At 38.2% G+C, this 12,967-nt stretch overlaps 1 protein-coding gene across 1 annotated transcript; it reads left to right on the forward strand.

The window, feature by feature from the left end:
- The first annotated feature begins 4,279 nt into the window (after positions 1–4,279).
- LOC126828179 (S-crystallin SL11) lies at positions 4,280–9,126 on the forward strand. Its single transcript, XM_050557793.1, has 5 exons — positions 4,280–4,460; positions 4,736–4,828; positions 5,747–5,862; positions 6,407–6,511; positions 8,596–9,126. The coding sequence occupies exons 1-5, from the start codon at positions 4,325–4,327 to the stop codon at positions 8,758–8,760; spliced, it is 615 nt and encodes a 204-aa protein (XP_050413750.1). The 5' UTR covers positions 4,280–4,324; the 3' UTR covers positions 8,761–9,126.
- Positions 9,127–12,967: the final 3,841 nt, after the last annotated feature.

The following is a 12,967-nucleotide window of genomic DNA, read 5'->3' on the forward strand; positions in this document are numbered from 1 at the left end:
GGAAGAGTTGTTATTTAACTCGTGTTCTGAATGGTGTCAGTGATAAGCCAATGAAACGGTCTGTTGCGGCGAGCTTTAGGCGTGTTCTGCACGGAACTGTGGGTAATCCACTAGTAACATCAATGCTGATTGGTTAATCAAATGTCTGACATCATAGGGTCATAAGTCGGTCTTTTGACCACTGACGTGACCTATCGCTATAACTTGTCATATCTTCATGTAGTCTAGGCCATCGAAAGTATAAAAAAACGAAACGAAACATAGATCTGTATTTTAATCAGATTGGTAATATAATTTGATTATCACACTTACTCTCTTTAATTTCTATCATCCGCTCGGCTTGACGGCTTGTCTATACATAATTTATAGTGTACGCTGATTGGTTAATCTTGGGAAGAACAAAACCTCTTCAGTGTGATGAATGATTTTGGTATAAGGATTATGGTCCTGAGCCAACTGGGCTTATGATGGAATTTTGATCATTCACACTATCAAGGACTCTTTTTAATGCACGCCCACGACTAGACGATGTTCTTAGCCAGGCCCCCATCCTGCACTACTGATAAGGGGAAACTAAACTAGGAAATTCCGAAGAACTTGCTCTGGAGCCCCGGGGTTGTGAGCCAGCGTCTTGTACACTGAGCCACCAATCCAGACCATTTGCTTCCACAGTCTTTCTAACATTAATGCTTTACAGGCATAATTAGTCTGTTCTCTGAGATAACGTCTTGCCAAAGACGATTTTTTATGTGAGTATGTAACTTTAAGTTATTATCAACATGTCATGTGATCAGTTACCACGCGACCCCCTTCTTGGAAAAAACTGTGGTTATTTAGTTCACAGTTATGAATAACCTTTGCCATTTTCAGTTTTCCCCCTTTCCTTCACTGTTTCAGTCACGGGAAAAATGAAAGTATCGGTAATGCTGTGAATAAAAATGAAAGCATCGGTAATGCTGTGAATAACATGAACGCATTGGTTATGCTGTGAATTAATACATGGTTTATGCTATGATTAAACATAGGAGCATTGGCTATGCTATGAATAAACGGAAGCATCGGTTATGCTTTCAATAAACTGGAAGTGTAGATGATGCTATGATGTATTATGAAAGCATTGGTTATGCTGCTAATATACTGGAAAGCATCGGTTATGCTATGAATTATTAAAATACACCATTGTCTTGGATTTATGATGTTCCCCAAGAGAATTAGACAAAATTGCGCCAAACATGTACTAACTGTTAAATCTGTTGAAATGCTGACATGAATATTGTTGTATCGGTGCAAGAACCAAGCGGAAGTTGCACAACTTCAAAACCGGGTAAAGCCACCAAACCTAAGCGGAAAACGACCTAAGCTAACAATGCGGTACCCCCAGTTCTTGCAGATCTATCTGAATCTACTTCATTATCTACACCAAAAGCAACAATTCCTAGGATTTTTACAGATCTGTCAGTCGCTAAAGCATCTAGAGTTAGTTATGAGATGGGAAGAAGGGAAGCTATTGTGAATAATATGAACAATAATGACTCGTCAGCTACTGATATCGTTAGTAGGTGTTTGCCTTCCAATTCCAATTGTTCTGCTGTGGAATTTGAAACAATTTGGTATCAGACATTCCTTCTGGATACGATACTGAGAATCTCGCCTTCTTGTCTTCCTCTGTCCCACCAATTCAGTACATGGACCTTAAAAAAAGTTAAAGGTGAAAATTTGGTCCAATTTCTTATATTGAACAATCTTTGTATTAATAACTCACATAATTATTTTCATCTCCACTTGAGCCCAAATGATGATGGCCATCCCACCCTTCCATGAGCTGAAAGGTCACTAAGCAAGCTTCTCGGTATAAACAATAGAACCAATTTGTTTCATATTTACAACCTATCTTGGGGCCAAGCGGAGTGGGAGTTGTAGCATGAATTCTGTAGCAAGAATAAATTAGCCACTTTACAAAAAAATCCCCAGTCCCAGGTAGTTTGGGTATACCTTCCGAAATATAGTGGTGAGATCATTCTTTTTTTGCATCAGTACTTATGTAAGATGTACCTTCCGTAAGGCAGTGATGGGTCATCCTCGTTTCATTAATATTTATGTACTTATGTAAGATGTGCCTGTCGTAAGACAGTGATGGGATCATCATCGTTACATTAATACTCGGGTAAGATGTACCTTCTGCAATATAGTAATGTGGTTATTCTCGTTGCATTAATAATTTTGTAAGATGTACTTTCCGCAAGTCAGTCATTGAATCATCCTCGTTTCATTAATACTTAGATAAGATGCACTTTCCATTAATGCTCAGAAAAATACTATTGGTCTTTAGATAATATTTATCACCTATAGCTGATATTTTTATGTACAATTTAGAGTGTTCGTTGTAAATGTTTGGCATCGTGATAGTTGTAGGTTTGTTTAGGTCATTAAGTGGATTTATTTTAATTATATGTCTCTTTGTTTATTCGTATGTTTTGAAATTATAATTAATATTTATTCTTTGATAGCATCAATTATATCACTTTAATAAACGACCACCCTAAGTTGGGATGCGTCATACCGCCAGTCAGTTGTTCGGCGGAAGCGGACGTTAAAACATGCCTGTAAAGCATTAAAGCATTTCAACATAGGTATATAAGATAATCGTTTGTAACTTTTATGCTGAGTCATTATATATAAATGTAGAGCATTTCACCATAGCTATATATAATCAATTGTAAATTTTATGCTGAGTCATTATCCATACGAGCATACCTGTAATTCCATTTCTCACGTAATCAATTGTAAATTTTATACCGAGTCACGTATTTGCTACTGCGTTGAAGGTATAGGGGTGTGTAAACAAAGTGTTCAAGTTTAAAGGGGCTAGTCTATCTAGTTATATATTTCTAACAACAAATAATGCTTAGCCAAGAAAGTTCATCGGAATTTTCCGTCGTGGTTTCCCCTTGCCAGTGGCGCAGAACGGAGGGCATGACAAGGACAGCTGTCTAGTCCTTCGGATGAGACGAAAAACCGAGGTCCCGTGTATACATTGGAATGCACGTAAAAGATACGTGGCAGTTGGAATTCGATATAAGAGTAGGCCGTAGCGCCGCTGCCCGGGCAAAATTTCCCTCATAGCACACTGTATGGCGTATGTCCGTCTTCATTAGCCCAGGTTAGGAGCAGAACAGTAGGACGTTAAACCCCATTTCATTTCATTTCACAAATAATGCTGAAAGCTACACGGAATCTGCCCAGGACTGAGAGCAAGTTAAAATTTCATATTAAATAGTTAACGCGTTAACATTTTAAAGTTAACGAGTTAATATGGGTTAATCATCCAAGCTCCTAAAACAATATTTGTACATAACCTGATCATTATTTTTATTCTGGATTCAAAACCCAGGAATACGGTAGCATTTTGACGAGAAAACGTTTAAAGACAAATGGAATTAGGCACCTTCGACTTTGACCTTGATTCCGAGAAGGCGACTGGGGACCAAGTTATTTCGACAGGAAGTGTGCGATCCGGCAGATGTAATTAAAGCGATAGTGGCATCGTGGTCTCTGAATGATATTTTACATGAATTCGAGTCCTTCATGGGTGTATATAACGATTTTCAATTCGAATATGCCAATATGACGCCACAGAGTGTTAACGCGTTAATAGAAATGAGTCATATGCATACGTTAACCAGTTAATAAGTTTAGTTTTCAGTCCTGAATCGGTCCATTAGAACATGCGGTACTCGATTGACACTTATCTTGAATCACAGAATGTACACCTTTGAACCACTTATTCAGATTTATCAGTTCTAGATGTCATTATAAAAGTTCTGGTTATGTCACGACGAAATGTTGGTAGCATATAAATGAAGTGAAATGAAATGGGGTGTAACGTCCCACTGTTCTTTTCTGACTAGGCTAATGAAGACGGGCATGCGCCGGACATTTTGCTCGGACAGCGGCGCTACGAGCTACTCTTGTATCGCATTCCAACTGTCACGGGGCCTCGGTTTTTCATTTTATCCGAACGACTTTACACCACTGACAAGGAGGAACCACACCAGAAAATCCAGATGAACTTCATCGGCCAACACCGGAGCAGAACACGGGAACTCCAGGATATTAAGTCAACGCCTTACTCATCGAGCCATCGTGTCTCTCAGAAGCACGCAAAAAAAGGACATACAAGTTAGGAATGGTACATTCTATTTAATGGATTTAGACGTTATTATTTTTTAAACTCTAGTCACGTGTTTTATGTAAATAGTTATCAATAGTTGGGTATAAACGCTTGGTCAATATAGTTTCACTTAGACGATACTTAGAAATAATCATGCCTACCTACAGATATATCTATTTTGATTTAAGAGGAAGGGGAGAAATAGTTCGTCTTTGTTTCCACGCGGCTGGTGTGAAATTTGAAGATGTAAGAATAGAACATTCTGCATGGCCTGGAAAATGTCGTGACGGTAAGATGGTTAAAAGAAGAATGTATAAGTATAAGATTCAAATGGGTTGCTTCATTGATTTAGTATTCATTTTTTGATCATTAGAATTTAACGGACGATTTATTTTGGTATAATAGCAGTGATAACTGCCTTCGCCGACTACCCAAAATTATGTTGATTTTCTTTTAGAATATAAAAAAATGAAAGCAAGAGTAAAAAAAAACCCCTCAAAAAACAGATTATATTGCTCAATTGCTACGTTTATGATGTGTTAACAATTTTTCTTGACATTTTAGCTTCACCATTTGGTCAGCTCCCGTACTTGGAGATAGACGGAAAGAAATTTCCCCAATCATTAGCCATATCTCAATATATCGCCAGGGAACATGGTAAGCTTTTAACTTAACATTCCTCATTAGAGAGAGAGAAAGAGAGAGAAATGGGGTTTAACGTCCACTCGACACAAACTAGGTCATTTCGGGACTAACATATGGTTTAATTTTATTTCAATAATTCGCTTGCGCGTAGGGGTCTTTAGCAGTGGGAGGAAACCGGAGGACCCGGAGAAAACCCACGAGGCGACCCTACTCCTTGTCACGTACAACCGGGGATTCGAAACCACGCCAGTCGACTCAATGACAGACTTTATGATACAGCGCGCGAACGCTAACCATTCAGCCATCCAACCTCCCTTCCTCATTAGATATGAGAAAAATATCCTGACTTACAATGCCGCGGAGCCACGGTGGCTAAATGGGTAAGATGCTGCGCTCGCTAGCCTAAAAGTCGCAGGCTCGCTCTCGTTGTTGGCCGAGAAAGTTCATCAAGACTTTCCGACATGGTTTCCCATTAGTTGTTCTGATGGGACGAAATACTGAGGTCCCTGTACACATTGGCGTGCACGTAAAAGATACCCGGCAGTTGGAATTCGATATTAGAGTAGGCCTTGGCGCCCCTGCCCTGGCAAAATTTCCCTCATAGCACACTGTATGTCCATCTTCATTAGCCCCACACACAGTGTTATGAATGGCTATCACACGATTGTTCACGAGGCGAATCACTAATTCCGCCATATTGGCATCCATCAATTGGACTATTTCACTGTACGAACAGACAGACGTCTGTTAATATACCCCTACATTTTAGTAGAAGCGAATTATATCGAAATCTCTGTCGGTGCACAGGTACGACCGTCAACAATTGGCTTTTGAGGCTACAGTGCAAGGACATTCAACCGTCAAGTTTAAGAAGCCTTTAGGTCGTCGCTGCATTTGTAAAATTTTACGTTGATATTTTAATATTTTTAGGCTTGTATGGTAATAATTCATTGGAGAATTTATCTATTGATGGTGTTGTAGGATTAACAATAGATTACTTCAATCTATGGGCTAAGGCGAACTTTGAAAAGGATGCAAACAGAAAGGTGAGTCAAAATTGGCATTGTTATATTGAAAAATTAAGATATAATTTAATTATTTTTATTGTTTAATTATGTTCAATTGGAAGGTCATATTCGCAATGGCATGGTGTAATCTCCGTCAAGCAACAAGGTTAAGCGCAGGCTAAAATTATATTAATGCATTAAGCGAATAGAAATATATTGAAATACACGATGTTTATAACGTTGTACAACAACCTATCTAAAACACCAATGCACGAACAGGTGCTGGAACGCAACGCGAGATAAAATGCTGCTGCATCAGGATTACTCATATGATTCATGTCGCAAGGAAATCCGATAACGCAGACTTTGTTTTATTTGAAAAAGAAACGAATGAAAACGCGGATATAAATTTCGTTCGTATTTCTTAAACCCATAACATCATTGGTTAAGTAAACGAAACAAAAGAAAATTGTTTTATAAGTTAAATTTATGAAAGAATACTTAGTTTAATAAAAATATCATAACATTGCAATTTGCTATCCTGAATTCATGATATACTTACAACATATTTTTAAAATTTCAGACAGAGTTACAAACCAAGTTGAACAGTGAAGATTTACCAACATTTCTTCAACAACTTGAAAAGCTCTTAACTGAAAATAAAACAGGATACTTTGTCGGGAAGAAGGTTTGTTCGTATACCTTACATATCTATATACTACGTGACATACAGATTAGAATTGTAGAACTTGTTTTAAAGAGGTTTCGCAAGTTAACAGTTACACTTACATTTACGTTGAGATAAGTGTAAGTGTAACTGTACATTATGGCGTTTCGCTAAATTTACGCTTATACCCCCGTCAGACCGGGGTGGCGTCCTTACTGTGACGCTACGGCGACGGAAAATGGTCACAGAGGGCGCCAAGATCGCCATAAGCGTGGTAAAAGCGTGGTAAAAGCGTGGTGGAAACGCTAGATATCGTGCTGTGGTCTCCATGGTCGCCCATGATCGCCGCGTCACGACGTTTTTGAACGCCAAGGTTCTGCGATCTGACCTGGAAAGCTGTAAGAACGCGACTTTTTTCAAGTTTGTAATTTTTCTCGCGTTGTGTACTCGTTTGCTGGCGACCTTGTGTATTTTCTGGTCGCTGTACGGTCACAGCAGCGCAGTATGGACGCCAACCCGATCTGACGGGGGCATTACAGTTACACTTGGTCCACGATCTCGATAGGCCTTCATCAAGTGTAGATTGTTAAAGATGAGATTAGTAAAACACGCAAATGTTTTGTCACAGCCTCTTCTTTTTCTGTCTACATGAATGAGAGGGTCTCCTCTGTGGATTTAGTTCGTAAAACCACGATTCAGAGAACAATTTTATGGACTAGATTATTGGAATTAAACAAGTTTTAGCTGTGTTGTGGCGGAACACTTTTATGATGTGCGCTTCACGTCATACGTCACAAAAAATGATGACGCTGAACCGTCTTAATGTAAATCGTACGTACCTAACGTACGAAAATTAAGGTTCAGATTGAATGTTAAATGTAAGTGTAAATGTAAAGCTGCGAAACCGCACTAGTGACTGCAAGGGATGGGCTAGGGTATTAAAAAGTGAAACAAATACTTATACGGAAATGAAATGAAATGAAATGGGGTTTAACGTCCTACTGTTCTGCTCCTAACCTAGGCTAATGAAGACAGGCATACGCCATACAGTGTTCTATGAGGGAAATTTTTCCCGGGTAGCGGCACTACGGCCTACTCTTATATCGAATTCCAACTGCCAAGGGATCTTTTACGTGCACGCCAATGTGTACACGGGACCTCGGTTTTTCGTCCCATCCGAACGACTAGACAGCTGTCCTTGTTAGGCCCTCCACCCTGCATCACTGACGCTAAGTCAAAATTAACAACTTATTATTCTGCCATCTTTACAACCCTGGATTAGTTTGTTCATATATACGACGTATTATACCGGTATGATCAGTTTATAAAGCACGGATTATGATTATGAGGTGTATGGTACTATATATGTACATGATACACAGATTAGATCTTTAGAACATGTTTTAATGTCAGTTTTCTATAAAACACCCTGGAGACTTTGGTTGTAGGGGTGGCGGGGGGAAATTCTATCACATTTTTTATATAATGAAATTCTACAGAATCTTTGGGTTCTATAGGAAATTCTACAAATATCTTTTTGTCTTTAATCATGTTTTGTGAACATACAGCACAGTTGTCCCGCTGTCTTCAGTTTCTTGTTAATACTAACTTATGTAGGGTTAGGTCTATTTGATAAGGCCAACTTCAAGTTTGGTCAAAGATCACGAGATGTAAACAGGGCTAGCGCTAATCCCAACCCTAACCCTAACCCTAGCCCTAATGGTTACCCTAAGGCTAACCTACAAAACTTGCCCTATCCTTATTTACATCTCAACCACCTTGACGAAAATTGAGCTGGCCTTAACAAATAGATTTAGCCCTTATGTAGACTGAATTTAAATTTTAGCTAATGACAAAACTTTTATCAGTCCGTTAGCTAACGGATAATGAAACTGACTTTCCAGGAACAGAAATTTAATTAACAGTTAACAAACGACATGTGGGCAAGATATCGATCCGTTAAGAGTTTAACGAATCGTTAAAATAATCGAATTTTGAATAACCGACCACAGTTCAATAATATGAGCGCATAGCCAAGGTCATTGAATAGTGTAATAATAAATATATAAATAATTATATCGATTTCTTTAAACATTATTTTACAGTTGACATTAGCAGATCTTGCAGTTTATTCTACCCTTGAAAACTCCTTCCGAGATTTTCCGGACGTGTACACCAAATATCCTCAAGTGGTTGGAAATCGCAAGAAAGTTGGGTCTCAGCCACAGCTTACCGCCTACTTATCTTCAAGAAAACCAACGAATATATGAAATAACGAAAACGAATAAAAGATTCGTTCATTCTTATGTTAAGCTATGTTGATCATTTTAGTTAGGGTAGCTTTTTCGATAGGGTATATTTAAGCTATGGTGATCATTTTAGTTAGGGTAGCTTTTTCGCTAGGGCAGTTAGGCCCCAGTGTTGTGAAGACGAGGTGTGCTTATTATTGTTTAAATTCTGAAAATGGCCAGGAGTTCACCACAGTGATACATAATATGAATGGTGTCGTGTACGGGGTAGTTAGTGTTTACCCTCTCCAAAACGCCATGTTCGACATTTTGTTGCATCCGTCTAGCAGATTTTTATTTTGGTTAATCACTAGAATCCATAATACATGATTTCTTTTTTTTTGTGTCTTGCTTAATGTTTTTAAAATTTACTTAAATTTTATGTCGATATAATAAAATGAAAGACTGTGATATTAAGATTAAAAAGAATAAGAATAAATCTAGCAGATTGTATTAATTTGGATTATATGTTTTCTATTTGATTGTTCTAGTATTATCCTCACCTTTGCTCGTATCCGCCTTGGTGGTATAATAAAACATTGGTGACAAATGTTGACTTAAAGGACAATGTTGGTGCCAGTCATTATCACATATGTGATAGAGCTGGTTAAACACATTTCAAATATAATTTTAACACAGAGATCATTGCTACGATAGCTGAGTAATACAATTTTCCAGAATCGGAAGTGACGAACGCCAAAGGAAAACACGAGTTATCTCTCTATATAACTGACTGATGTTACGAGTGATAACGGATATACGGGCGAATTTCTGCTCACTAATAATTCATTCGAAGACGAAACGTTGTTGTATGAGATTGTGAGAGGATATCTGACAATTCATAAAAAGAATTGACTGTCACTAGATAAGTGAACACGAAAGAAAAAAAGAAAAAGTCAGTGCATTACCATGTTTTTATAAGATATAGAATGAATATAAACAAGGGAATGTACGGACTATTTCTATTTTTCTCGTGTTCTCTTATCTAATGACATTCAATCACTTTTTTGAATTGTCAGGTATCCGCTTACAGTCCCATATATCAACTTTTGGTCTTCGAAGGAATTATTAGTGAGCAGAAATTCGGCCGTATATCCGTTATCACTCGTCACATCAGTCAGTTATATAGAGAGATAACTCGTGTTTTCCTTTGGCGTTCGTCACTTCCGACTCAGGAAACCTGTATTACTCAGCTATCGTAGCAATGATCTCTGTGTTAAAATTATATTTGGAATGTGTTTAACCAGCTCTATCACATATGTGTTAATGATTGGCACCAATATTGTCCTTTAACCAAAAAGCGAAGGAGGGATTTACATGTAAAAAATGTTTATCCTCTGGATGCTAGGTAATCCCTCCAAAACATTGATCAATTTTTCTGACTTTGTCCCAAGACGGCATCTGTTATGTAATAGTTATCAGAGTTCAGAAAAAGGGTTACAAGATTTGTCTAATTTGCATATTGCGTAATGAACTGGTGTGGAGGGACTGATTTTACAAACAAATGGAGACTTTATTTATACATTTTCAGTGCAAATAAAATGGGGTTTAACGCCCCACTTCTCTGCATCGATTGGGCTAATAAAGACGGACAAACGCCATGCATGACAGAAATATAGGCCCGGACAATGGCGCAACCAATTCAGCTGTCAAGTTTATTTTAATTGCACGCAAATTTGTACACGTGACCTCGCTTTTCCGTGCCATCTGAACGACTATACGTTGTCCCTTGCCAAGCCACTGTCCTGCAACACTGACAAGGGGGAACCACGTCGGATAATCAAGATGAATTTTCTCGGCCAACACCAGCATCGAACGCTGGATCTCCCGGCTAGCGAGAAAACGGCTCAATCACTGAACCATTCTAATCAAAAGTCTTAGTGTCATCAAGCAATATTCAATAAGTCTTAGTGTCATCAAGCAATATCCAATACGTGTTATAAACACCACCACCGTAGATTACCAGAATATAGCCATGGAATGTGATGTTTCAATTGTTGGTAAAGATCACTAATAGTTTGTATCGGATTTGTGCAATATGACAATCAATGCATTATTGACTTCTTCTCTTAGAAAATATCTTTAACGCCCAACATTTTATGAAACAGCACTGTAAAACACATATTAACACAATACACTAGTAAAACAAAAGAAATGGACTTTAACATCCCACTTTTCTTCACGGACTGGACTAATAAAGACGGGCAGTCGCTGCAGTGTACTCTGAGGTAAATCTATGTGGGTTACAGTGAACCCCATGGGGTCAAAATTATAGCCAGTCAATTTAATATTGAATGATTATAGCCAGTCAAATCACTGCAGAATATAGAATACAATAAACGAATGAAGAACTGTAGTGATCTATATACAGCTTCTGTAGGGGCCAAGAAAAACAAGTCGCTTAAACTACCCAACGTGTATAGAGTGGCGCAAGACCGCTAGACCCTGTTCATTACTCCAAATTTAAATGTTTTATCCACTAGGCAATTTGAAGTTAATTCGATTCCACAAAAATTGATAGCACAGATAAAATGCCCGAAAATTGATAGCACAATATAATGCCCGAAAATTGATAGCACAAAAAGTTATTCTTTTTTCTCAAAAAAATATATGATTTTTTGTAACTTTGCACGTTTTTTTTCTAAAAATCTGCGCGAAAAATTGATGAAACAAATAACAATCGATGTCCGACCAAGATCTCATGGGCACCATATCTTATTTTGCTGACTAGAAGGCAAAAGGTTTTTTTTCCACCCAAAAAATGTTATGTTAATTCACTACTTTAAGCGTATGCCCGAATACTATGATTCTGAATGCAACGTGAACAGTGGAAAAGCTATAGCACGATACGGGGATAACGTGGCTAAGTGGGTAAGACGCTAGCTCGCTAGCTCGCTAGCCTGGAGGTCGGGTGTTCGATCCCTGCATTGGCCGAGAAAGTCCATCAGATTTCCCGGCGTGGTTTTCTCTCTTATCAGTGATGCGGGAAGTTATAACCTTCCATACTTATTGTATGCCGACTTGATTCGCCATTCTTCTATGGTAAGCGGTCTTATTATTTCGGTGGCTTTTTGTATGCCAGCTTGAGCTCGGCCTATTTTATGTCGAATCATTATCCATACACACATACGGCCACAGATCAATAAAGATTTTCCCATTGACTCCAATGTTAATTCTCGTATCTTAGAACGGCTCTAACTTTTTCCAAAATTTTCGTTGGGTAGAACCCTTTCTACCACAGATGGAGCAACACGTGGCAACCACTTTCCCAAAAGCACGTATTAGGAGGTTCTTCATGAAAAACTTGAGATACACAAGCTGGAAGTAGAGACAAGTAAACATGCAATTTCAGGCCCTACATTTCAACCTAACCAACATCTCAACTCTTGTATCCTTCCGCATCAAAATTATGAATATTCACCAAAACCGGGCAGAAATTGTATTTTCAAAACCATTTTTTCGATTGTACACCAAAAAGTCAACAAAAATCGCCATGCAAAAGGGGGAAAGGGAAAAGGGAGAGGAAGACTAAAAATAGCTTTTGTTTAGTGGGTGAAGGCGTAGGAATATGACGGCGTAGGAATATTTGGTGATCTGTGTCCATAGCTATATAATACAATCAATTGTACATTGACGATTGATGTGAAGCGGTGCGTAAACAAAGTGTTCAACTTCAAAGGAGCTGGTCTACCTATTTTTATATTCTAACAACAAACAATGCTGAAAGCTATACACAATCTGTCATGAAGTTAAAAATTTCATATTAATTGTTAAAATTTTAAAGTTAACGAGTTAATATCAGTTTATTCGAAGCCCCTAAAACATGGTAATTTTTGGAAAGTAAAATAAAACTTATTCTTGATCATTATTTTAATTCTGGATTCTAAATCTGGAACTCGAATGGTATTTAGGTCGGAAAACATGTAATAACACTTAGAATTTGGTGCCTTCGACCTTGGCCTTTAATTCCGAGTCGGCGACTAGAGACCAAGTTATTTTGATCCCACAGACGTAACTAAGGCGAAACTCGAAAAGTCGACAGTACGACAGCAAGCCAAAATGATAGGTCGCTAATAGCCCGACGTGTTTATTTCTTAATTTCTACTTTTCGGGTTGCATTATGGCTTGGTATGCGTGTTGGCCTCATCTTACTGACATCAATAAATACAAAAATATGACTAAGTCGAAA

This window comes from Patella vulgata, chromosome 7 (assembly GCF_932274485.2).
Source record: "Patella vulgata chromosome 7, xgPatVulg1.2, whole genome shotgun sequence".
Classification (NCBI taxonomy): domain Eukaryota; kingdom Metazoa; phylum Mollusca; class Gastropoda; family Patellidae; genus Patella; species Patella vulgata.

Excerpts from the sequence above, each read along its gene's own strand:
- LOC126828179 (XM_050557793.1), top strand. The coding sequence starts at position 4,325 with ATGCCTACCTACAGATATATCTATTTTGATTTAAGAGGAAGGGGAGAA. Across the intron at positions 5,863-6,406 it reads AAAAGGATGCAAACAGAAAG|ACAGAGTTACAAACCAAGTT; the intron begins GTGAGTCAAAAT and ends TTAAAATTTCAG. Across the intron at positions 6,512-8,595 it reads GATACTTTGTCGGGAAGAAG|TTGACATTAGCAGATCTTGC; the intron begins GTTTGTTCGTAT and ends ATTATTTTACAG.